Raw genomic sequence first — 27,472 nt, 5'->3', positions numbered from 1 at the left:
CATCCCACCCTCACGTTATTATTACAGGTAGGGTTATTGTTTTGCCCACCCCTTGACCTAATCGATGAAAAAAATAACTCTAAATGATTATGACCGAATTTCTATTAGGGAAGGTAAACTAAGGAATTTTGAGAAACAACCTCTTCATACACTAATAATGCACTTTTGAGGGAAATAATAAAACCCAGAAAACCTGTTTTCCTTTTTGAGTGATTGACTAGTTCTCCGGTAATTAATTTTAAAGTAAATAAATATTCAATAGCATGAAAAACAAACTCTCTAGTTATTTCAATATTTTTCTCAAAAATAGCTTTCTTGTATCTACAAGCTGCAAGAGACCGACTTTTTAAGATGTCAAAAATATTATTTATTCTTTAAGTAAAATAAAGTATACAGTAGCTTTGCAACCTCTAAAATTATCAAGAACTAATGTTTCTACACAAAAAGTTAAAGCATCAGCCACTGACTCACTTAGCAACTCACTACTGCTAAGATCACTACTGGCTGTTTCCAAGCTCCATTTATACACACAATCATTAAAACAAAATGCCTCTCTAGCTAAGGCATTCTGATCATCTTCCAAATCAACACCATAATAAACATACCCATGGCATTTTTTTTCTCATTCTACTTACTTTCTAATGAAATCTTATCAATAACAAGTGCAACGAGAACAGCCCTATCTGATAGCTGTACATATTTTTTTAATGTTAGAAATGAATCTTTTGTAAATCCTGGTTCAGCATCAACATTCCTAAACCATTTACCAATTGTGCTTCCATGGGGTAAACATATATTAAAACCCCTTCTAACATAATCATATCCCTTAGGGGAAAAACTCAGAGTATTTGCAAATTTTCGCAATTCAGGAGAATATTTCTTATTTTGTTTCCATTTACGTTATTGTAATTCTGTAGTTATTTTTGGCATATTATTTAATAAAAAGGCATTTTCAGAGTTTAATAAATTTTGTTTAGTTAAACCTTTTATAATTTGTTTCAAATATACCACTATCTTTTTATACCTTCTTACTTTCTGTCTTAACAGTTTTATTTTTTGTGTTTTTTCGCGACTTCTGGATTTCTACGCAAATAGTTCCCTCCGTAACTTCTTTTTCCGAGGAGTGTCTTCATTCACTTCTTCTTTCACATCTGTTGAGGTTGATGCTATTGGCTCTCCAGCTCGTTTTTGGGGAAGAGCTCTCTTTAAGGCCTGAAACAATACACCTATTCGTTAATTTTTATTGTAAAATTTACAATTACACTGAAAAGCTGCAGATCTACTTAGAGTTACCTTATAGTTACAATGTTGTATGTTACAATTTATTAAATCCATATTATGAGCATAACATTAATACTTGTGCACCTAAAATCTTCCAGAGTTACCGAGTTGTATGTGTCAAAAATAACACAAGATGAGCAACCAAACATTAACATATGTATATTTGTATGACTTATTTTAGTATGGTATACCACAACAAATTGTTCTCACAAGGCGTTATACATATAATAGTATAACGCTAGGTAGCATTATATAAAAATGAATAACATCATACCTTCTTAAGTGGCAAATATTTTGAAAGTTGCACAAAAATGGTTGACACTGCATCATCTAGAAGTCGTCGTCTTTCACCCAAAAAATAACACCAATTGCTTTCAAAATGTTTGGAATAAATCCTCTCATTTTTTGTTGGAGATCAGTCTGCAATTTCTGTGTTTGGACCCATAGTTTACTTACTACACTGTCTAGATTTATAGGAAACCTTATTCAAAATTTTTTTTATTAATACTTATACAGTCTTTGCTTACAGGCTGTAAAAATAATTAAAATTAAAAAAACCGCCACCACTGCCTTAACGATTGTTTATTCTGCTGGCATAACTCATTAATTATAAATTCATGAATAAAAACCTTCATTGTTTGTACGGAGACTGTTAGATATGGCTTATTTAGCAAGTTTACAGATAATATTAAAATATCATCGTATATCAAACACCTTTAAGATTAAATTAAATGTGTTTTATTTGATAAGAGAAATAGTAGTTTATAATATCTTACCTGGGGAAACTGATTCCAGGCTCCCTTTTGTCACTTCTGCAGTTGTGAGCACAACAACCATTATTATCACACTAAATTTATAGTTCTAAACACAGTTTTTCAGAGATTAAACCACAAAACAAGCTTTAGTGGCACTCCTAATGCTCGGCACCAAAAAATGGCGTCGACTCGATTTTCGGCTTCAAATTCGGCGCACAGTGTGTAACGCGTCCTCTCTCTTTTCTTGTCTAAGGATCGGATACTAGCTTCACACTCATGAAATGGACTGACTAGCTAACCTTATGACGTCAGTGCACTCATGCATTTATTTAGAAAAACAACTCAATTCCTCAATTCTTTTCATATGATTAACTAAATTACTTTTTTTATACTTTAATTTATTATCCAAAGAACCCAGTAGTAATAAGCTAATAGTAATAATAGTTATAACTGATCTAACGTGAACTTGGATGAAATGCATTTGGCAACATCGGTTATAAAAAAAATTACTGACAACTGACATTGACAGTGACAGATTAAAAAGTCATAACAAACACTAAAATTTTCAAGTTTTGATTCACCAGCCACTCCTTTGATATCTTCAAATCAAATTTCACTAAAGAAAAAATTCTAATAAAAAACAACTGTAGATCATGCCAGCATACCATTCGAGTTTCCTGGAGGCTCAACAGTCCATCGGAAACACTGCAATCCTGCCGTTTAAAACGAGTTTTCGAGGACCTGCACCCCAACAGCAAAATACTGAGCAAGACATCATAGATGAAGCATTATACTATTTTAAAGCTAACGTATTTTTTCGTACGTACGAGATAAAATCCGAGGCAGACCGCCTTCTTATTTACATCACGTTATATATAACTGAATGTTTGAAAAAGTTGCAGAGGTGTGCTAACAAGAGCCAGGCCCAAAATGAAATGTACACACTGGCCATATCCCGATTTGATATACCTGGAGATGCGGGATTTCCTTTAAATTCCGTTTATAGTAAGCCGGGAAGTCAGAAAGATGTAGAGTTTATGAAGGCATATTTGACGCAGTTGAGGCAGGAGGTTGGATTAAGAGTTTGCGATAAGGTATTTGGGGAAAATGGTAAGCCTAGCAAGTGGTGGTTGTGTTTTGCCAAGAAGAAGTTTATGGATAAATCACTTTCTGGACCAGGACAGTAATTCAACATAATTCTTTATTTTGTAAAAAGAAATCATGAATGTTTAGAGATATTGGAGTATTTCAAGTCCGCCTTTTTGCTGTGCGTTAATAGTTCAATTGAAAGTAAAGGTTTTGTTGTTTTTTTTTTGTAATTATATTGTAATAACCTCTATTAAAGCAAATGTCCAAGTAAAATTTTCTTTGTCAATGGTACTAAAATTTAAACTAAGGCATTCAATACATATATATATATAGTCTTTGTGAGATATTATTTTGGATACCTATTGGAAATCCTGCTTACTGTATACTATATTACTACTGCTATTCACATGATTAAGTTCTTTACCAGCAGGTTCTTGAATAGGTGACCAAAATACATTTTCTGAAGGTGACTATGTCGAATAATCTTGTCCTGTTCAATTGTAATTTGAGCCTTTTTATTTTATTGATTTTACAGCAACAAAAACCTATTTAATTTCTATAACTTAGATATAAACTTTTTATTATAAATTTCAGCATTTAATATAGGTTTTTTAAATAGAAAATTGGTTTAATTTTTTTCTTGGACTAAGTAACTATTCAAAACCTAAGATAGAATATAAATTGATCCTTTTTCAAAAATACAAATGACAAGGATGATAAAATATTCAATGCTCTTGATTCATGTTACTTATATATACAATGCATTACACATGTAAACAATTTAAAATTACAATGAAATATGAGCTTAATAAAAAATAAAGTAAACATTAAAGCACATATCAACACAATACATATTTAAGAGAAGACATTGGACGTTATCTGGATTACATTTCCATTTTAAGTGGACTTAAGTCACTCTTTATGCCATTAAAAGGGTATAAAACATCTGTTTCCTTTTTGGTTTGAGATTCTTGGTTAAGTTAAAGAAAAGAGCTCATAAGTGTTACAGGACCATTGAGCAGCTGACCATCAATTTTTTGAATTTTGGAGTGAGATGTAAAACTTTGTGTGATACTTGCTATCAAAATTACCTTTTGAACTTAGATCAGCAGTGCAGCTTTATACTGACCCTAAAGTTTTTGATTTAATTTAAATAGGGACAGAGATGTAAATAAAATACCTTGATATGATAAATTATTAATTTATTAATAATTATAATAATTATTAAATATTAATTTGATAGATTACAAAGATAATAATAATAATAATAATAATAAGCTTTATTTCCAACAGGTTACATATACCCAGTTACAGGAAAATCAATTAAATATATAAATGTACGAATGCATGAATTGTATTAGATTCATGCAACTAAACTATAAAAGAACTATAAAAGAATTGCTATATAATAAAAAAAAAAAAGTAGTGAACTTGAGAAAATAAATAATAAAAAATCAACACTAAATTAGGATAAGAATCAAGAATTAATTTAAATCAAAAGACCAAAAAAAAAAAAAAAAAATTAGTAAATAAATGTATTCAAGCTAAAAACTAAATAACCAAAAACTAAATAACCTAGCCTCCCCCACCGACCATACGCAGGTGATTCAAGATAAGTGCCAAATCATCATGGTGAATGTCACAAGAATCAGCAATAGTGTTAAAGTTTTGACACATAAAGTGAATAGGACTCTGGTACAGAATGTTGGACCTGGCTGTGTCCAAGTTAAAAGCTGGACACTGTCTGGATCCTAGGCATGGTATATGAAAGCAAATCCTTTGCAAAAGGGATGGGCAGTCAATTTTATGGTTAAGTAAATTAAACAAGAATTTCACCGAATGCATCTCTCTCCTCTTCGCAAGTGACCGTTCAGTATATCTGAGAGCAGCAGGTTATGGTCAAAACCCCTTGGAGGATAGACTCCATCATCCTTAAATGCCAAACATTTAAGGAATCGCCGTTGGACTGATTCTAATAGGTGAAAGATAATAAATTCTTGGAATGTGAGGGAATTGCTGAGGGTTTTGCTCAATTTTTTTCCACTGTATATGAACAGAATAACCCAAATCCTTGTAGTGCTTGCGATCAGACTATGGTAAATAATACAGTCATTCCCAATGTAAATTTGTCAGTTGAATTAGTATTTAATAAATTTTTTAAGCTTAAGCCAAAGCTAAGTTCAGGTTCGGATGGTGTTCCCATTACCATGAATACTGCTTTTGCATATATTTGTGGGATATTCTAGGCATATTGTAATATAATTTTTCAATTGAGATATAGATAGCATATTCCAAGGCTATTAGGTGCTGCCTAGAAAATCCCTGAAAGATACAAAAAATGCCATAAAGTACCTTCAATAAATAAGAAAAATATTAAAACTTCTAAAAGACATAAAAATTAGACATTTTATTTGGATAAAAATTAATTTTCTACTTGCTTAGGTTTCTAAATATCTAAACATATTTGCCGGGAATTAGAATAATTTTCATTTTATTCCAAGATATTTAAGGTGATTTTCTCATGTTTTCCAGATACTTATATGTTTTTTCTTAAATCGCTGGAAGAAGCACAAATATAAATCAACTACCTTAAAAGAATAACGTCACATTTCTGGAAGATAAAAACTGATTTTGTTCTTTTTCAAGTTACCAAAAATCCTAAAATTACCAAAAAAAAAAATTAAATAAATTACACAGACTAAAATAAATCCATGTTTTACAGAAAATTTAAAAATTTAAATTTTATGCCAGGCATTTGTCGTAATTTGGTTTTATGACTTCAAGAAACTTTAGGTAATTTTTTATTAACTCAGATATCACAAACACATTGCATGAATATTTCTAGAATATCTAATTAATATATTCATATCTGCCAGGAATATCTCATGGATCACTTGGCATATGCCAGTCTTATTCTTAGGGATATTTAATTCCTATGCTTGCAATTTTTTTCATTTAAAACATATCCTGGCATACCTAAATTTTAAAAAAATATAAGAAAAATAAAAAAAAAAGTTATCCGGGGTTCTCTAAGATACTGATTTTTAATCCAGGTTAAAATAAAAACCTCTAAATCTACACTATCAATTAATGTCTTTAATGGGAACATGTTTCACTTTAAGGGCATCATCAGACAGGATGTTCAACACGTGTTTTGTTAAAAAGAAAAAGGTTTTTCTACTGTATATTAACTGCAAAAATGAAATATATATTCGATTCGATACCTTCTACAAAAAATTTGAAAATTTCAAATCAAATCAAATATATTACAGAAATACTGATATATCTAAAAATTACATAAGTAATAGTTGTACACCTAGATATATATCTGTGTGTGTACAAGAGAACCTTACAACAATCGCATATCCACCACTTATTATATTCATTTCCTAATTCTAACAACTATATAAAACTTATCTATTAACAATTAATGACTTATATACCTAATTTGTTTAGTATAAACCTGAAATGCATTTTTTTGACCTGTCCAAGATGTTAGCAAACATATCAAAGTTTTGACTCAAATATAATGAAATTTTTTTATTAAATAGATTTAGGTTATGGATGCGTCTAATATCTGTAAGGAGAATATTGTAAAATTTAGGACCAATATATGTTACAAATCTTTGATTTCTCGTTTTAGTCAGAAAAGGGATTTTCACAGACTCCGCAGACGTGCTTCTTGTATGTTATTTGTAGTATATTGTTGTCTTAAGCCAGGATGTTTGTACACTAATAAAAGAATTGACTTAACATATTACCGTCATAACTTGAGCTTGAGGTTAAGAGGAAATCTTTGGATGTGTTTGTGCTGCCTGGGAATACAATGGCTTTTTACTTATAATTTATAATTATTTATATAAACCTACCAAATCCTTATAATGAAGTTTTCAAATTTCAATAGTTCATCTAAGGTTCGTAGCAGAGATCTCATTCGGCATAATTATAAAATGTTTGTTTCCGCATGGGGTAACTTTTTTATTGAATTTCTATTGAGATTAGTATTGTATGTCACATATTATTATAATATTTCTATTAAAGAGAAAAAAATTATAAACTTCTATTGATTTTCTGACATTCTGTATGTACTTACACCAGTCATTCGTATTGTGACATAGTAATAAGCCAGATTCTCTTGAAAAATTGGTGAACAAAAATTTTCCGACACTCAAGGAAATTTTTCATTACATGTTTTCTGTGGGAATATTACAAAACTATATGTCTTATCAAATCAAAATTATATAATGACCCTCTAATTCATTGCAATAATAAAAATTCAATTCTTTATATACTAGGCATTTATTTAATACATTTATTGAACTATAGGCTTTATATGTATTAAGTAATACTGAAATTTATTACTCCTGGCAACATTGTGCGGTCCCACCAAATCGATTTTCCCGCTTCTGCTTCGGTGTAGAAGCCGCCAAGTTCCTGCAGGCCAGGCCGACTCTCGAGATCCTGCAATCAGATCAGCAGTTTTAGTTATTTCTGTTGATCTTTGCGGAAAGAAGGCTCACTGACTAACGCAGAGAATTATTCTTGATCTCGCGGACGCGGATCACGCATTGATTATCGTAAATATTTATATACCGGGTCGCTTCATTAATTCGTATATTAGTTTAAAACGTTATTGACGATGGTAAGATGACGACTACCACCACCATTCGAAAATCCTACGGAAACAGGAAACTATACGCATTTCCCGAAGATTATCCTATCAAATCGTCCCGACTGAAAAGTGGATCTGTGAATAATTTGTTAAAAAAAAGTGAACAAGACGTTAATAAGTTAATTAAGTATATAGACGATAATATTGTTGGAAGAAACAATGCTTTTCTAGGTCCATTTGGAAGAAGAAAAGGTAAATTCTCATCTGATCCTAATCTAAAATAATAACCTGATTTATTTTAACTTAATTTCAAATCTGTTGGCTTATATAATAGGTGGAGCCATAAGAAGCGAAGCTCGAATAAAACTTTTAAGGCATAGGGCAGTAACAATGTTGATAACAAATATAGGTAACTTTTCACATTTCACTTTTGGAATCTAAAGTCTTATTACCTTAAGGGCATTTATTACTTTTGCATAAATCATGAAAACAGAGAAATCATTATAATACTTTAAGCTATAGGGCTTTATTTTATCCAATGAATTTTTTATTACGGATAAATTAAAACTCTTGAGATCCAATTTAAATTCTTAAATTTAGTCTCATTACTCTTGGGACACCCTCTGTACACAAATCATCTTAATGATAAAAAAAATTATTAACTAGAAGTGACTTTGTCCAATAATTTATATACGATTTGAATAATAATTACATACTTATATAGTGCACAAAAAAATGTTTAAAATGATAATTAGAATTCTGATGAGTAACGTACAAAGGTAAACATACGACGTTAAAACACAACGAAACCATTAGGAATCACACATTATTGCCATAACCTTGAATTTTTGGTTAATTTTCTGTTTAATTTGCATACACCTATTATGAGGTTTGAATTTTTATTAACCGGAAAACTATTATTTTGTGGGTTATTGACTAGAATATTAGGTACGTCAATGCCGAGTAAATATTATGAACTTTATTAGTATTTTTATCTAAGCAAACTACATAGACCTTATTTACCTATATGTTTATTTCTTCTTTTTCACACTGATAAAACTTAATCCTTTAAATCAACATTTGTAGGTTTGTTGTTTTGAAAATGACTAATTCAACAAAACAACTTGTGAAAGATCTTATATTTGTGACTACGCCAAGCTTTGAAAACGTGTTAAAATTTGTTTGTTGAATTAACATTTAAAACTTTATTTCAACAAATTTTAAGACATAAGTAGACTTTTTCTGCATATTTTCATTCAAAATTTAAGAAACCATTTTTTTTAACTAGATGTCACTTAAATTAATTTTCACTTAGTACCAGACGAACGTTGCTTAATCTTTAGGTAATACTGTAGGTATACTGTACAGTCACATCTTACTACATCAGATCAACTATGTGTTGTGGTGGCTGTATTGTCCTAACCAGACCAGGACATGCTAGGCAGTAATGTTCTAAAGAGTTTATATTAACATTTTTGTGTTTTAGTTGTTTTTCTGATTATAGTTCGTCTAAAATATATGTTTAGTAAGGTTGACTGATCTAAACTTAGCTATCAAATATCTCCACTCCACTTTAAAGTCAGGCTTGGAGCACCATTATTTATTACCGAACTTCACATTTATGGTCGGTGACATGTATAGTTCTTTTTTATAATTTTTTACGTTTTTTATGCATAACATAAATGGTTACGATACATCGTTTATTTTAGTTTAAAAATAATTTACTATTATAGGCTTTCGATTTAGTTGTGAGAGAAGAGTAGAGGTTGTCCTTTGTAATTTATTCCCAATGGATTAAATAGAGTAATATTCGTCTTGCTAACTCTAAATTACTCGTACAAAGAAGTTATAATTAGCCTCGTATCAGGCCAAATAAAACCTTCAACGAGTTTAAACAATCAAAGTGGTTAAGGGATTTAAGTACCTAAGAGCGGTAATCACAGATGCCAATCGAATAGAAAAATATGCCTCAGCACGAATAATAGCGGGAAACAGGCCTTATATACTCCTGCAACACTAATGAAATCTAAACTGCCAAAGAGACAATCCAACCTTTGTAAAGGGCAATAATTCGACCAGTAGTTACTTATGGAAGCAAAACCTGGACCCTCAGTTAACGGAAAAAGTTCCTTATTTTCGAAAGAAAAATTCACAGTTGTTTGAAGTCGATAGAGACGAAACAAGAGTATGAAAAAAACGCCACAATATCAGACACAAGAGCTAACTGAATAAGATGGGCTGGTCACAATGGTCTCAGTTGTTAAAATTAAGTGTTCTAACTGTAATTGTTGTCTCAAGTCTTAATCTTGGATTCTAAGACTTGAAATTCATCCACAAAAATTGCCATGGTTCAGGCATATCATTATTAGTTATGATTTTAATATAATTCTCAATACTACTAGTCCTAAAGGAACCACCTTTGTCGATCTCGTAAGAGGGTACAACTTAAATCAGTAAATCTTTAAAAATCAAATAGAGACAATTGCATTGATAATACTTACAGCTCTCTTTGACTACCTCGCTGTAGATTCCCAGATCCAGCTTCTTTTGCAAGGTACCAAAATTGAACCTTCTTTTAAAACCTACCAACCTCTTACTAGGCGATGCCTAAATAGTCTTTATGAGTCATTAAAATATCAAAATTGGGGTTTCCTGATAGTGCTGACAGCATTTTTAATTGTGTTTTTTCAAACCTAAAAGTAATTTTAATGAGTTCTTAAAAAGTCCAATAAAACCACAAAAAATCACAAAAAAAATATCGAGTGGTTTAATATTGAAGTCAGAAATATGAAAGAAACCTTAAATTTCATAAATTGGGGTCAAATAATCCTGAAAAACTAAAACCAGCGCTCAATAGTTAGACGAAAGTATAGTAAAATGTATAGATCTAAATTATTAATCGAGACCAAAAATTTCTATACAAACTATATTCTTGACTCTTGACAACATAGTCAAAACTTCCTGGGTCTTGTAGGGGATAAAGTGGAAAGGAGCCAAATGAAAGCAGTTTGCCACCTGAAAAGTTTTTGCAATCTCTTCTCTAATGTTGCTGCAGAATCAGTGTCTGAGCAAATGTGTCATAGAGTCCTTACGATCTGATGGGTTACATTTTCAATTTAATACAGTTAACTACAACCAAGGTAGAGATGCCATTTGCTCTCTAACAATGAAAAACAAGACAGATATTTATAATATGAATATCCCGTGCTGATAGTACGTGACGAATTATTAAATTCTTTTTAAGCTTATGACGGTGCAACTTTTAGTTATGGCTTGAATTATTTCGGATATTTTTTCAATTGAACGTTTTTGATGAATGTTTTCAAAAGTCACCAACAATGAAATATTTTCAGTTATATTTTCTGTTTTCTTGTACATAAATTATTTGAAGAAATTTGCAAAAATAAAAACTGGTTTAAGTAAAGTGCCGAAAAAAAACTTCTGTGATCGATATTGTTGCGAAATTAATGGGTCCCGTAATTTTTTTTGTAAATTTCCTATTTCGATCCTACTAATCTTAATAATCGTGATACATAATCTGATGACTGGAACAAGACTTTTTTAAATTTAATGGAAAATTCTTTAGACAGGTTAGGGTTGGCTTAGGGTTTAGTCTATCTGTAAGACTTTCTACTACCATTCATGAAAAACTGAAAACATTACATGAATGTGCTAAAAATTAAAAGTTAGACCTTCCAGAAAAATTGGAAATTAAAAGAGCAAAGAAAAGTCCAGTTCTTAAGTGTGTCAATAAGATTGTTAATTTTGACCCTCAATTGAACCTAACTTGTGCTACTCTTGTTTTGTTTATATTTTTATTAAATGACAATAAGTCTTCAGCCTGATTTATCAATTTAAACTTTTAATTTCTACCCTTGACTTGTATCATATAGTGTTGCTTTTTTCGTGATTACCCAAGGTTTGAAGTAATTAGTTTATAATTTAAGTGTAAATTAGTTTTAACTAATAAGTGTTAGTATCTGGTTCATTGAAGAGTTTCACACTATTAAACGAATGGCTTTCATTTGTAATTAATACTTTAAAATATTTATTAAACATAATCACCGTATTTTTTTTATCTCAGTGCAATTTATACGAGTATCTATATCCTGATCCTCCTTCTGAAAAGAAGAACAAGTTACTCGCTAATAATGAGCAAATCGACTAACGGTCGTAATACTGTCTTACTCTCGGCAAAGTTTATTATGTAGAAAATTACCTTTTTCTTCTAACTCTTTATCAACGTGATGTTAAAATAGTACCGCGGTACGATTAATATGGTAAAAAAACATTGAACTGAATTACCTTGTATAGGTTCCAGACATTTATTAGCAGTCACTCGTCATCATTGTTGTCTCGAGTGCGGCGGTCAATAGTTATTTAAATTGTTTAATGTGATTGTAAGGTGATGTGTCTACGCTAAATATGCCCCGTAAATAGAGACTTAAATCAAAATAGTGATACGAGGATTCCTTATTATTTTCTGGAACATGTATTTTGGAATCCAATACCCTCTAGATACCAAATTCCGGATTTTCTGATTGACAATGTTTTTTAGAGGATGGAAGATGGCCTTGGCTTCTATTCTAGCCTTTGTGTAGCTTTTATATTAGGTCCGGCTCTTATATGATAATTTTTGGGCGCTATAATACCAATTTCTCGTTGGTTTTCCAATTTCCAAATCAAGGATTGGAAATATCCTTAAACCATGATAAAATATCTTTGAATTCAATGGTTCAAAATATTGGCTACTGGGACTCAAAAATATTGGCTACTATTTAATTGGGCGTGACAAATGGTGTATTTTAACATATATTTATGGTCAGATGTGAATTACAAGTGTACACTTTAACTTTGACGGGCAACTACTTCTAAGGCCTTGACTTAAAGTTTTGTTTATTGTGACTATTGAAAAATGAATATCTTTGGGCATAATGAATTTTTTGCTGGAATCTAAAGATAATCATAATAATATGATAATAAGATAATAATATGACTAGTAATAGCAATAGAGAGTACTATCCCACTAGTTTCGCTGTGGTTCTCTATAACCATTGATGTTTGGTTCTTTGTAAGAACGAGAAGAAACAGTTTGGTGTTTAAAGATGAAGTATGGGAAGCTGAAAAGAAGTTTTCTTCATCCTTTGATAATTTACACAAACTTAGTGAAGAACTTAAAATTAAATTAACGGATTTAAAAACTAGAAAAAAGAAGTTAGTGTCACTACTGAAGCTGTGCGAAAAGAAAAAACTGTAATATACAAATTAATGAGGTAAATACTTTAATAAAAACCTGATTATGATAATGAAAACATGAGCCTGCAGCCAGAAAATGAGTCTGCAACCTTTAACACGGAAACTTATTTGTTACAAAATGATGCTTATCTAAGATGATAAAGGTGTTGAAGAGTGCATAAAGGTGTTGAAGTTAAACAAAATATAATAAAAAGAACAGCAAATTTTATATAAATTTGTCGACAGCAATTCTCCAACATAGTTTATATGTAGACCAAATAGGCCAAAGGTTTCAGCAGTTTTGTTCTAAATATACGCTCCCTAAGATATAGGATTGATGAGCTTCATCTATTACTTGATTCATATGATTTTAGTATTAGTATAATTAACTGAGTACTGGTTAAGGCCAAGTGAATGTTTTCTTATACCTGATTATGTTCTTTTTTCAATATCTGTTCGTCAACAGTCAATACATGGAGGAACTGCTATTTTAGTTAATCAAACTCTTGAAACTTTTTTCCGTAAAATTGATAAGTTTGATAATTTTCTGTTGAAGAAAGTCTTTGAATTCGTACTTTATTTTTGTAGGCGTTTTAGTTTATATGTTCTTTATGTTTATAGGTCACCCACTGAAGATATTCGTAAATTCATGGACAAACTTGACTCTCTGTCATACCAATTGTCCCTGCACTCTGAAGTTATATTGCCTGGTGACTTTAATATTAACTTCACTGACGTAACCTTGCCGTACAATACTTCTCTTTTAAGTATATTGAAGTCTTACAACCTAAAAATGCATGTTCTTTCTTCCACACGAATAACATCCTTATCCTCAATTATTCAATACTTATGTACAGACTTAAAAGATTTATTATGTACTAGTATTTCAGACCATGAAGTCATTAAGATCTCATGCAACTGTAAGAGTTTTTAGCAGAGCCAATTTCAATGCTTTGTCTTCTGCTATAGCCTTGGTTAATTGGAATGCAATTGAATTGGCTTCTGACTGATTAAATTAAATTTTTTATGTGCTTTATGGCAACATAAATCAATGTTTTCCTACAAAAGGCTTAAAGTGGGAAATAGACAATTGGTCACAACATGTCTCAGAATTTCGGCTAAAAACCTCCGTTTTATGATTAAGTAGTCTATACAGAAAGATAATTAAAGCACCAACGGCTAAATACGAGGGCGGGTCAATAAGTCCGTAAAAGACAGGTTTTTATATAAAAAGTTATTTTATTTTTCAACATAGTCTCCTTTGAGTTCTATACACTTAGTCCAACGTTTCTCCAATTTTTTTATCCCTTCGGAAAAATATGATTTGTCGAGGCCATCAAAATAGGCATTTGTTTGAGAGATGATTTCGTCGTTGGAGTCAAATCTCTTTCCGCCGAGCCATTTCTTTAAGTTTGGGAACAGAAAATAGTCACTGGGGGCTAAATCTGGAGAATAGGGTGGATGAGGAAGTAATTCGTAACCTAATTCATGGATTTTTGCCATGGAAACTGCACATGTGTGGACCCTTGCATTGTCCTGATAGAAAAGAACTTTTTTTTTGGCCAAATGTGGTCTTTTTTCTTTCAGTTCCTCATTGAATCTATCTAATAAGTTGGTATAATATTCTCCATTGATTGTTTTCCCCTTTTGAAGATAGTCAATGTGAATTATACCACGTGCATCCCAAAAAACGGTCGCCATGACTTTATTGGCTGACAAACCCACGTTTGCCTTGTTGGGCGCCGATTCACCCCGAGAAATCCACTGTTTTGACTGCTGTTTGGTCTCCGGTGTGTTGTGGTGGATCCACGTTTCGTCCACGGTGACGAAACGACGCAAAAATTCGTCCATATTGCGGTTGAATAACGCCAATCACTCCTGGGAAATTGTCACACGGTTGCGTTGGTGGTCGATTATGAGCAAACGCGGCACCCATCTTGCGGAAAGCTTTCTCATACCCAAATGATCATTCAAAATTGAAACTACTGAATCATGTGAGATGCCTATGGCTTCCACAATCTCTCTCACTTTCAATCTCCGATCGGCTAGAACCATCGTGAATTTTTTCGATTGTTTTGGATGTAGAGACCTCGACTGGGCGTCCAGAACGTTCGGCATCTTCCGTGCTTGTACGGCCACATCGAAATTCAGTAAACCACTTCTTTACCATGGAAATGGATGGTGCAGAGCCCCATAATATTTATCAAGCTTAGCCTTGGTTTGAGTGATGGTTTTTTTCCGTAAAAAATAATGCTTAATGAGCACACGAAATCACACAGAACACACTTTGGCATTTTCTTCTCAAAACGAGTGCTAATCTGCTATCAACAGCTGTTAAACACAAACTAAATGAAGCAGCTTGTTCAAATTTTGACAGGCGTCAACTGACAGTTCTCTGTTGACAGGAGCAGAGTTGCCATTTCAAGGGCGGGAAATTCAAAAAGTCACGGACTTATTGACCCGCCCTCGTATTATAGTAACCGCTTAGTGTCATCAAATAGGTTGAGATGCTGTTGGTTAATTATTAATGATTTTAGGCACCCCGTGCAATACATCAACATGTGTAACTTCAACATTCTTTTTTATTTTAGCCTGTTGATCTCACCGCGGATGCAATTAAAAGCTTAAAAAATCATTATTCATCTGAAGCCTCTGGCTGACTCCTCCTGGCCTAACGGCATTTTCCATGTTTAAAAGAGGTAGTTGTTATCCTTCCTCAGAAGAAGAATTTCCGTCCTCTTCTAGATAGTTGATAAACTTGCAAAAAGAAGAATTTTGTCTTTTTTTGCAACATATTAGCATTTTGGATTTCAAACTAGTAAAGGAACTCATGATGCTGTTTTTAGCTTTTTCTAAGGCGTCTTACTGTCCTTACATTCTAAAGAGTCGGTGGCGACAGTGTGTTTAAATAGATCATGGAATACTGTTGTCACTACAGCATTGCAATGACTGAAATCCTATCAACCAAATCATAATCAGAGTGTTACAGTATTTGTACCTTAAGGTTCAGTGTTGGGACCACTAATATTTTTGTTTTATGTTAATGATTTAGGCTCAAGAAGACTGTAAGGCAAAGTGGTTTCTTCTGTCTGAGTGTTAAATAAATTTGTAATTCTCTACTTGTTAGGATGCTGGTACATAAAACTTTTACGTTGATAGCATATTTTCTTTTTCTTTTACTGTACAGTCTGTGGGTATTTTCTGCTATTTCGGAGCAAAGCCAATTAAAATAAAATGTTCTTGTATCAAAGTTTATTTTGTTGAAGAAATTCTTTTGTTCCAAGAAAAAACAAAATAAAATTTTGTAGCATTTTTGATAAAATTTGAATTGTCGCTTGCTTTCTGAAAAATAAAATAGTATTTCGTTACCTAAAGTGTATTTTATTTCTTATTTTAAGCAATTGCAACAGAAGGCGATATGACTAGTTAAAATATTACAGGAAAAATTATTTTTATTCTTCTAATGTTTTTATTAAATTAAATAAATTATATTATCATTCGTAGAAATTTTACAGTTTATTCTATACCTAAAGTTGTTTTATCAAAACAATATTAGTTATTGCATTCTGCCTTTCACTCTCATTTCAGAATCAAAGTAATAAACAATTCTTATAGACTGCTAATTGCAATGAGTTAACAGTGTTGGCTCTGCTTGGTTACTCCAAGAGCTCTGATAAATTCAATCATTTACTTATCTATTACTGGCACTCCTCTGCTTCAAATTTAAACTTAACTAAATGTAGATTCTTTTTGGTATGATCCAGTCCAGCTCTATTTAAAGTCCTGAAATACTCTTGGATGTTAAACTCAAATTTAATGAGCATATTGATCCATGTATTAAGATGAAATGAGAAATTTTAAAAGACGTAGGATTGGTGAATTGAACTCAATCAAGTGGTTAAATATATCTGAAAGGAGGTTATTTCATAATTATTCTTGAAGATAATTAGGGAATAATCTGAAGATATTTAGATGGCAGATTACCGGAATATCTGGTTTGAAATCAAGCGGCATTTTTCATTAATGCTTCGAATATCTAAATCTATATATCCATGAAATATTTCGGGTCCAAATTCTCAAATTTTAATAAATTAAAACTATAAAAATATAACAAAAATCAATATGAAATGATAGAATAGTATTATCCGCTTTGTATTCACGTGATAAAAATGCCGATATTGACCTATATCGATACATTTCTCAGAACCATTTACGAGAATTGCATATAACATGGATTTCCAGAAACTCGAGCTACTTATTATCCTTTTGCAGCGCATTTATTATTTTTTAAATAAGATAATCGTTAACAAGAAAAATGAAAATGTATAAAAGGTGAATTGTTACTTAAGATAACATAATTAAGCTTATGCTGCAAAAGGTAACTTTGGTATATCTTTGTTACAAGTACAAACACATTTCACTCGAGGCATGCAGTTCCTGCATGTAAAATATTTAACCAGGTTGCTTATATCGTTTATGGTTATTTGCATAAGGTTTTATTACCGCCTTGGTCTTTATGATTTTTTAGAGAAGAATATAACGTTAAATCCAATGTCAACAGCAACGTTTATTTTTACTTTTTTTTTATTCCACCTACACTGCGTTTCACTTGCACATATTGTGTATTAAAAATATCCATGATTCAGAAATGATGCAAAAAAAATAAGCGCCATTAGTGATTATACAAAATAAAATAAATAATACCAATATTTACCATGTGAAAAGCTTGAAATTATTTGGCTGTTCATTAATGAAAACTTGCTTGTCAGCAGTAGACAGTCGGTCGCCCAGATGGAATTTGTTAAACAAAATAAAATCCTTGTCATGAAATATTAAGCTATTTTACATATTAATTTTACAAGGAATAAAAATAAAGTTGTATGTATTCCTAAACAAAGTAAATTTTCAAGTATTTTCTTATGTCATCTCATGACACTTAGCAGCCACTCAATCACTATATATCAAATTTTGATTATCTACCTCTATAAAAAATATAAATCCTAAAGTAAATTTGCCAAAAAGATAAGTTTGACATTGAACGGCTTATTAGATACATGATACATAGAGTACCAAAATTTACTATACTTCAATAAATAAATTGCGCAACTAATATTTATCTTAAAATTATATAATTTAAGTTGTCAAAACATAAATATTATTTTTCCATATCGTTTTCGTTTATTTGAAATGTTGTAACGTGCTCTCGTGTATATCCATCGTAGATCAATTAATTATGTCATTAAGTGTTATTATCGTAGCAGACCATATGTTTTCCACTGTTACCAGGCGGTCTGGCCTGTAGTTTTCAGATAAATAAATATCACATTGATATGTTTTTAACGCATAATTTTATTTTTCAAATTGAGTATGAGTTTCGTGTTTATGGTATCCATATTAATGCACCTTTTTTAAATTCATGGAATTCTGCCCATGAAAACAACTTAATTTTAGGGCTACTAAATATCAAACAAACACGTTGGGCTTACCGAAGCAAGAATCTGCTGATCTATTTTTCTGAAAGCTAAGAAAGAACGTAAAATATTCAAAATCCTAAATTATTCGGAATGCATTGAAGACATTGAAAATCGCCGATAAATTCGGTAGTGTAAATGCACCTTTAGTGTTTAGCGGAATAAATATAGTAGCCCACATCGGTATGTCAATTGTCCGTCTATAAAGGTGATTTTTCAGGTATCCTTTATACGATGGCCCGAGAATCCGACTGAACTTTGATTGGTTAGACAATTTTGGTGCCAATTTTGAAATTTTAACAAATCTTCCGTTATCATCTGAAGTTGAAAGAAATTTATCTTTTTATACGATATCAGACCTATTTAACAACTATGACATTTTGTTCACCTTTCTTGTTTGTTGCCGTTGTTGGATATACAGGGTGATTTTCAACCTATGCGCATAAACTTGGGAAATGGTAGATGAAAATCAATAATGAGTAATAATGAGAAAAAAATGTAGTAAAATATTTTTGGTTTCCGAAATAAAGTTAAGCAAATGTCAACAGAATGTGTAAAGTCCAGCGCAACGGTATATTAGAATGGTCACCCGTCAAAACACCAGCATTCCACCTGCCAAACAATGTCAACCACCTTCTATTTACATTGTTTGAGAAGTAAAATGCTGGTGTTTTGACGGGTGACCATTCTAATATATCGTTGCACTGGACTTCCCCGAAGATATCACCCGAGACGTGGGGCTTTCTTGCGTGTTATTCAGCGGGGCAGAGAAACTGGCAATTTGCGGCCGCGGCCTGGACAAGATTGAGGAGCTATTAGACCTAGGCACATTCTAAATCTGGAGCAGAATATTTTAGAAGTTATCGAAGAACAACCTGGAATTAGCACTATGACAATTGCAGCGCGATTTGGAATATCGCAATCTACAAGTTGGCAAATTTTAAGGCACGAGTTGCTGTACCCGTTTCATGTGCAGAGGGTACAAGCCCTACTTCTAAGAGATTTGCCGCTTCGAGTACACTTTTGTGAGTGGTTGTTATATCACCAGCAGTTAAGCCCAAACTTTACCAGGAACATTTTAGTTACGGATGAGGCAAATTTTACGCGCAATGGAATTTTCAACTTTCATAACACTCATTACTGGGCTTTGGAAAATCCGCATATTACACGAATAACATACTTTCAACAACGTTTTTCTGTAAACTGGAATGTACTGGCTTTCTGTAAATTCTGAACGGGATGCTCATCGGACCTTTTATTCTGGAAAATCGTTTGACTGGTGCTCGGTATTTAGAATTTTTGCGCAACAATTTACCAGTTCTCCTTGAAAATGTGAATCTCAACGTTAGGTAGAACATGTGGTTTCTTCATGATGGTGCTCCACCACATTTTTCACGACCAGTGCGACAACATTTAGATCGTGTGTTTCCCGGACGATGGATAGGCCGTGATGGTCCAGTTGGGTGGCCCTCTCGCTCGCCTGATCTTAATCCATTAGACTTTTATTTGTGGGGTCATATGAAAACAATGGTGTATGTAAACGAAGTTGATACTGAGCAAGTGCTACGACATCGTATAAACGCTGCCAGTGACGCAATTCGCCAACAGCCTGGTTTGGCCCGTGCATGTACGTCTTCATGGATTCGACGAGCTCAAGTCTCTTTCGAAAATAATGGAAACAACTTTGAACAGTTGCTTTAAATTAGTTTAAACTAAACACGTTAAAAACTACACGTTTTTTTTTAAATGGATATCTCCAAAATTAAAAATGATTTACTAATGTTTTTTTTCATTATTACTCATTATTACTCATCAGCTATCATTTCCCAAGTTTATGCGCATAGGTTGAAAATCACCCTGTATATCACAAATGTATATATTATTAAGTCTGTTGTTACTTAACTTTAAAATGTAAAGCAGCAATAGAAAACTTAAGTGAGGTATCACTTTTAAAAGGTGGGACCTTTAAAAGTTTTGATTAAGAATTCAAACACAGGAGATGTAAATATTAGACAAACATGAAATAATGCAAAAATATTGATAGATGGCAATAATTTCCTATCCATCGGTTATCGGACGCATGAAAACAAAATAAATTTAAAGATAAGGTAATTCTCTGACCAATTGGAAGCCTGTTTGACCTATAAAAACGATTTTGTACTGTCGTATGATCATATGACGGATGCATGAAAAATCACCTTTATAGACGGACAATTTACATACCGTTGTGGCCTACTATGTTTATTCCGCTAAACACTAAAGGTGCATTTACACTACCAAATTTATTGGCGATGCATGTGCAGCGACACGGTTTTGCTTACAGGGAAATCCCAATGCATTTATTTACATTATTTTTGCAGTGTTTTTACGGTTACGTAAAGCAGTTCACGACTTTTGATGCCAAAATTCAAATGCACTGATTTAGATGAAAATTTTCGGTTATAACCTTTGTTTAAGATTAGAAAAACCACCAGTGAACTTCAATATCGATGGCGCGTAAAGACAAGCTAGATATTGAGATCTATAGAAAGAAAGAAAAGCACAAATGAATGTTAAGAGTTTAGGCTTCTAGTTTTAAGTAAACAAAAAAATTTACCATGATATAGATAGTCAAGAAGGTTAGTTGTGGATGGACTAAGATTGAGGCTATTATAAATAATGAACTTGGATCATATACTTTTTACATAACTCTCTACAAAATGAACTAAAACGGGATTTCAATGGGTTTAGCTATAGATGCAAGCATTCCTAATACTCTATAAATGTTTCTAATGTTGATATAAAGTATTTGATTACAAAAATTAAGGAATTTAAACAAAATTATTAGTAATTAGGTGTGCTTTAAACAAAACAGCAGAAACAGCTTGTGAACAAAATTAATTTAGAAAACAATGTTTCGCATTCTCAGGCAATATAAATTTTGGTAGCATATGTAGAGAAGGTCAAAATAATGTTTCTAATTTAATAAAATCTAAAGTTAATTAAAACTTGGTTGATGTTGGTTGCTTCTTGTTGCACCATACAGTTGTGACAAATTAAAGTTAATATAGAAACCATAATTCTTAAAAAGTTTACCTATTTTAGTATTTACATTGTAACAGATGAATCGCTAGAAGAATTTTGTGAATTGGTGAGTACAGAATAGGAACCTGTAATAAATCATTCCAAAACTAGCTGTTTTTGTTTCCCGGTATGGAATGAATTTTAGAATTTTTCAGATGTTTCTTATATTCCTCCTGTTTATTCTTTGATATTGTCTATTTTCCATACAAATATAGAAAAGATTGAATATCAACATAATACTCTGGTGGCGACATTGGCAATTTTAGGTAATCTTGACTGTACTTTAAAATAAAGCCCACAAACTCATACCTTTAACAAATCGAGAAATTTCAAATAACTGCAATGGTTTAGAAAGTGAATATGATCAAATTATATTAAAGCTATTTGATTTGTATTAAAATCTAATTCAAAAACTGGCTTAAACCATTTGAAACATTGCAATGCTTTAAATGGATGAGCTTAAATAATGTCACCAGTGGAACAGGGATGTTATGCCCTCATTATTATATTTAACATCAAAATTGAAATAAACTATGCAAAATTTTTTGAGTCTGAGTCTGATGATCAAAATTTGCCTACTAACGAAAAATGGGTAAAATATTTTAACGAAAGTGTTTCTCTTTTCGGAATCTAATGTCACAATGCCACATCTTTTGTGAAAGGAATAATTACGACTACCTTTAATATGAAACAATGAGCTGTTTAGAGTTTTAAGATTTGGTGCTTTTGTTAGAAAATTTCACTTAATTTTAACAATTTGCGTTAAGGTTTGTACTGATCTTAATATTAAATCTTCGAAACAGTCACTCCAATAAAAGTAACTAACATAAAAATATAAGAGAGTAGATAATGACTCAATCTTTAACTTTAATGATATAGCTCATGGCTGTAGGTCAACAACAAAAGAAGATATAATTGATTTTTGTGTCGCAACGATATCGGCAGAAACTCAGATGGTCACTAATACCAAATGAACGATTAATTTAATAAAATAAATAGATTCATTTTGAAGGGTATATTATCCAAAATGTCCAAGAACAAAAAGCTTGCTCATGGAAAGCAAAATATTTAATAATATATGTATAACAAAGTTTCTAGTCATATATCTCTAACAGGAATGAATTTGGAGCTAATAATTGATTGTGACTTTATGTCGTTCGTTTTATTTGTTTATATTCAAGAATTTTCTATGAGAAAATTAACTTTACTAAGGTTTTTATGTTCTGTAGATATGTGGCAATAAATTATAGCTAAAGTAAGTTTTTCTTAGAAATCTTAAGCCAGAAGCCTCAGTGTTAAGTAATAGGGCCTATCATGTGCGATTTCTCAAAAAATCTCACGACTCATGACTTTTTAGTAATAATGAAGCTTATAAAAGAATGGTTTCTATATACCCTATATTCCATTACATTTCAAGTTAGTAGTTGAAAAATTACTTTTCGTCGAGTTAAGACTTTTAATCAGAAGTATTTTTACCGGAACAAAGGCTTGATATGTTCCAAGGCCTTTTTAGTATTAAGGAAGGCTGTAGAAGGATATTTTCTGTAAATTTCACAATTTGCTTCATTATATTTACTTTTTGTCGATTCACCAGTGAGCCTATTATGCTTCATAGCTTCAAAAATCTTACTTTAATCAAAGCACGAGCAGGACAAAGAAAATTTTTATCTGCATTTCTTCAAAAATATTCGCCCATTGTATGAATTAAGCTGTAGATCCAGAGTTATTAACTAAAAACTCTGAGGTTAATGGAGCAGCAGTCTATTGACGTGAAGCAAACTTCAAAAGTTATAAATAGAGATAATAGGTATTTATTGAGGTGTGGCTATACATATAAGATAGGATAGAAGAGGTAAATAATATAACTCTGAAAACTGAACAGGTTACACACTGCCCTTATATAGATATTTCTACTTAAAAAGCTTGACATTTTTGAAATTTGTTCAGGCTAGTTTAAATTCTCAAAATGGGTACTCTAAGAGAATAGGTCTATTAATCCTATTAAATGGTTCAATTATTTAAGTTTTTTTCGTGTGAATGCGAAGTGTATTTTTTCCTTATATCCCATCAGGACTTTTAGAGGTCTGAAATTCGTTGAGACTTCGAAGGCTGATGCTTAATATTTTAATTCATAATCATAGATCGCATCTTCCCTTTTAAAAGCACATTCTTATATACTCTCTTTTTATATTCTCAAGACTGTTTTAATTCCATGCAATTTAAAATTATTCTCCACAAGTTTGAAGACGATTTATAAAATCTCATGCTATTTTAATTTTTTAAGTATAACGTTTGACAAAACCACATTTAAACTACCTAAATTCAATTCAAAAACCAATAAAAATAATAAATTGCCTGTTATAAATGAGAAAAAAAACACGGCAGTAATATATAACACCCACGAAAACACTTGAGAAACTCAAGGTAAATATACGCGTATATTTGTATACGATATGAGAAAAAAATATTTTTACTTATAAAATTTCCGTGCTTGTGGCCGCCTAATTTAGCGATATAAAAATAGGATTAAAACAACAGTTTAGGGAGATAAATAAACTTTAATCCTAAATAAGATAACAAATAATCTTTTAATTGAGTGTTCAAAACAAACAAAGAAAACAAATAATTGCTGGCTCAACTAATTGGACTAACAAATACTGTCCACTGACCTAATGCCTTTATAATGACAGTTTAATGACTTGTTAATATACGGTGAGAAAAAGATTGATTGCAGTCAGCACAGTAAGTTTGCCAATGGAAAAATTTCTTACTACAAACTGTTGTACTTTATCTTATCTGTATACCAATTTTGAGAACCAATGTTTCCTTATTGCATGAATTTCGTCATTTTAGGGTCAAACGCCACAAAACAACAAACACAAAACTCATTTCACATGTAAATAAAAAAGTAATAAATTTGCTCACCATGTTACTCATTTATTTGCGTGAAAACGGACCATTTTAATTTGGCCGTAAAGATAACCGACACGTGCAGATATTCCACAGAGCCAAGGTTATAAGTACAATATGAAAGTATATTACGTCACCGCTAAATCTAGGGGTTTTCTAGAGCGGGAAACACTATTATGCTGCAAAATATGCTATAGTACTATATATGTATACGTTTGTTTTTGAAACGTTATGTTTTTAATTTATTACTTTGTTTTGGCTGTTTTTGTTTATGAGTGATTAAGCTTTGTGTTAATTACTATTTTGGCAAAATGTGTTTACTTTGTTGAACTTATTTACTTTTCCTTGTTTTGGGGCTTTATTTTGCCTCCATTTAGGCCATATATAGGTAATCGTTTTACTTGTTATTCTGTTACAGTAGATGCATTAGTGTGACAGAAATGTCTACAAATAAGTATTACGTTTAGTTTTAAAAATTAAGAATATGCAGACCTGCGCTAGCATATGGATATTATAATGGAAGTGGTAGAGCAGTGGTGGTTATTTGTACCTCCGCCAATATTCAAATAAAAAAATATCTGATAGACGATTATTTGAGAGAGTTTTTGACTACTTACAATTCTTAAATTGTATTAATCTGTATATATTTAAGATATTCTAATTTATTCTATTTAATTATTTATTTTTTTTAAATTTTGTTTTGTTTTTCTTTTCTTTAATTGTGTTTTGTTTGTATTTTTGTGACTTTTTTGTTTTATAGCTTTGTCTACAAATTGTAACAATTTCTTGACAATAAAGCATTGATTGATTTTAATCAACTGAGAGCAACAAGATCACTTCCAGAAGTTCTCATACGTTCATCAGCAGCTGCCCAAGATTTAATACTGGATAGTGTTGATTGGTCTCCATCAACTAATGTTCGCAGAATGTCACGTTGCACTGGTTTTATCTGAATGAGTATATGCATAACTTTAGATTATACACATTTTATCTCCAACCAGTCCAATCTCTGCAGCTCAGTGGTCTGAGCTTTTGTATGCAGTTCTGCAATTGGCTCATTACACGTCGTAAGATGGTTAATGATATTTTGTTTACCGATGACGCTACATTCACCCGAGACGATGTCAATAATTTAAGCAATTCCTATTATTGGCATCTTCAAAATCCCTATGCAACAATTGACTGGAATTTTGAACACAGTTCAGTGATCAGTGATCAGTTTGTCTCAATTTACTTTCAGTTGTTACGAAAAGAACTGCCTGTGTTGTAAGACGATATTGCGATTCAAAGAAGACAACAAAGTTAGTTACATCATGATGGTGCTTTGTCCCACCCGGTAGTAGAAATGTAACTGAATATTTAAATAATAATTTTTTTGGACGTTGGATTGGACGCAGGGGCGCAGTTTCCTGACCCTTTTGCTCACCGGACTTAAATTTCTTTAGACCATTACTTGTGGGGGACCTATGAAGAATTTAGTGTATGCAGAGAAATCGCATATCAGAGCAGCAGTGCTTCGTTCCTACGATGTAAAGGACCCATGTTCATAGGACTAGAGTTTATACAGCACGTAGTAAAATTTTGTCCCTTACCTCTAGGGACAACCTATATAATAACTGATTGTCTTAAATATAGTTCAATTCCAAGTCCAGACATTTCCCTTGATTCCGCAACTACAACTTATTGCATATTTCCCAAAAAGTCTATAACATCATCCAGATTTCTGGAACAATTTTCTTAAAGTTAATGTCATGCTGACAAATAACGAAGACTCATAATTCTCCCAAAACTTTTGCCTAGGAACTCTGCATCAGCTCTTATATTGTGACCTTGGTCTTAAGACAAATTGACATTAATACAAAAAAAAGTGTTTTATATAATATTAAATTTCATGTGATCTACTAGTGAATGGCTATTAAATAAGTGTGTAATAGTCTCAATACAACTAAATACTCGAATTTGATTTAATTATACAAGCTCTCCCAAATTTACTTACATATGTTCGCTTCTTTTAATCTCCATTATATTTAATATGTAACTACATAAAAGTATTGATTTTGACCTTTGAACAGTATCCATTATAAAATCAATTTTCTTTACTTAGAGTTAAAATCTGATATGGAGATTGTTGACTCCTTCATCTTTGCTTGAAGTAGGATTGCCTTACTTGTATTGGTTAAATTATGTGCTAGATGATATTCGCCCTTTTTCTCTTAAGCAATATTAATAGCTTGAACTATAAGAAGATAAATAGATTAATAGTTTCTTGAAATGTTTGAAAATTCCTAATTTGGATAAAGAATTATTTTATTTTAAGATGACATAATTCTTGGAATAGAAACATCTATATATCTTTGATTACAACCTTAAAGCATGCATATAGAAAACATTTTTTAAACAAAATAATCCAACAGTTTCATAACAAGCAACCGATTGCAGAAGAATGATTTCCTTTTCTCAAAGAAGATAAATAAATCATTGAATTAGGTATTTGGGTATTTTTTATTCTTTTCTGTTTTAAATTAGAAAGAAGACAAAAGACCGACCTTGCATCTTTGGATTTAACAAAAGCTTTCGACACTATCAGTTACTAATAATATTTGGTCTATGTCATTGCATATTTCCCAAAAAGTCTAGAAAATCATAAAAATAATGAAAACTTGATGATTCTACAGAAACTTTTATCCGGGCACTCAACTCTTATATTCTGATCTTGGTCTTTAGATAAATTAAAGAAAAAATAAATATAAAACAAATTACATTTATTGTAATCTTTTAGTATTGGTTACAGAAGAAGTATCAATATGAAATGAACATCTGCTGGATATCCGGCAAATGTATAATAAAATAAAAAAAGGTTTTTAGTAATCTCATTGACTACAACCAAACGCTGATCTTAGATCTGAGTTTTCGAGAAAAATGACTATTAAACTATGTCAAAGAACCAGAACTCTAAAAATACATTCCTTTAACGACCAATGTTCATACTATATTTGGCTGATATGTCTCCATGAATATTATTGATAAATTTCTTTGCTATAGCTTCATGTTAGCGG

At 31.6% G+C, this 27,472-nt stretch overlaps 2 protein-coding genes across 4 annotated transcripts in view; both read left to right on the top strand.

Annotated features, from left to right (window-relative positions):
* Positions 1 to 2,568: 2,568 nt before the first annotated feature.
* LOC126737323 (actin-related protein 2/3 complex subunit 3-like) lies at positions 2,569 to 3,748 on the top strand. Its single transcript, XM_050442182.1, has one exon. It carries the CDS (start codon positions 2,690 to 2,692, stop codon positions 3,221 to 3,223), a length of 534 nt encoding a protein of 177 aa, XP_050298139.1. The 5' UTR covers positions 2,569 to 2,689; the 3' UTR covers positions 3,224 to 3,748.
* Positions 3,749 to 7,615: 3,867 nt separating this feature from the next.
* The window catches only part of LOC126737017 (uncharacterized), an 87,351-nt gene continuing 67,494 nt past the window's right edge, over positions 7,616 to 27,472 (top strand). The window contains exon 1 of one of the 3 annotated variants that reach the window (XM_050441699.1): positions 7,616 to 7,989. In XM_050441699.1, the coding sequence (XP_050297656.1) occupies positions 7,773 to 7,989 (217 nt within the window). In that variant the 5' untranslated portion in view covers positions 7,616 to 7,772. The remainder of the gene's footprint in view (positions 7,990 to 27,472) is intronic. The other 2 variants (XM_050441697.1, XM_050441698.1) reach the window with 2 other exon arrangements.

The sequence above is a fragment of the Anthonomus grandis genome, chromosome 6 (genome assembly GCF_022605725.1).
Source record: "Anthonomus grandis grandis chromosome 6, icAntGran1.3, whole genome shotgun sequence".
In the NCBI taxonomy this organism is placed as follows: Eukaryota; Metazoa; Arthropoda; class Insecta; order Coleoptera; family Curculionidae; genus Anthonomus; species Anthonomus grandis.
This window is presented reverse-complemented; position numbering and strand designations above follow the sequence as displayed.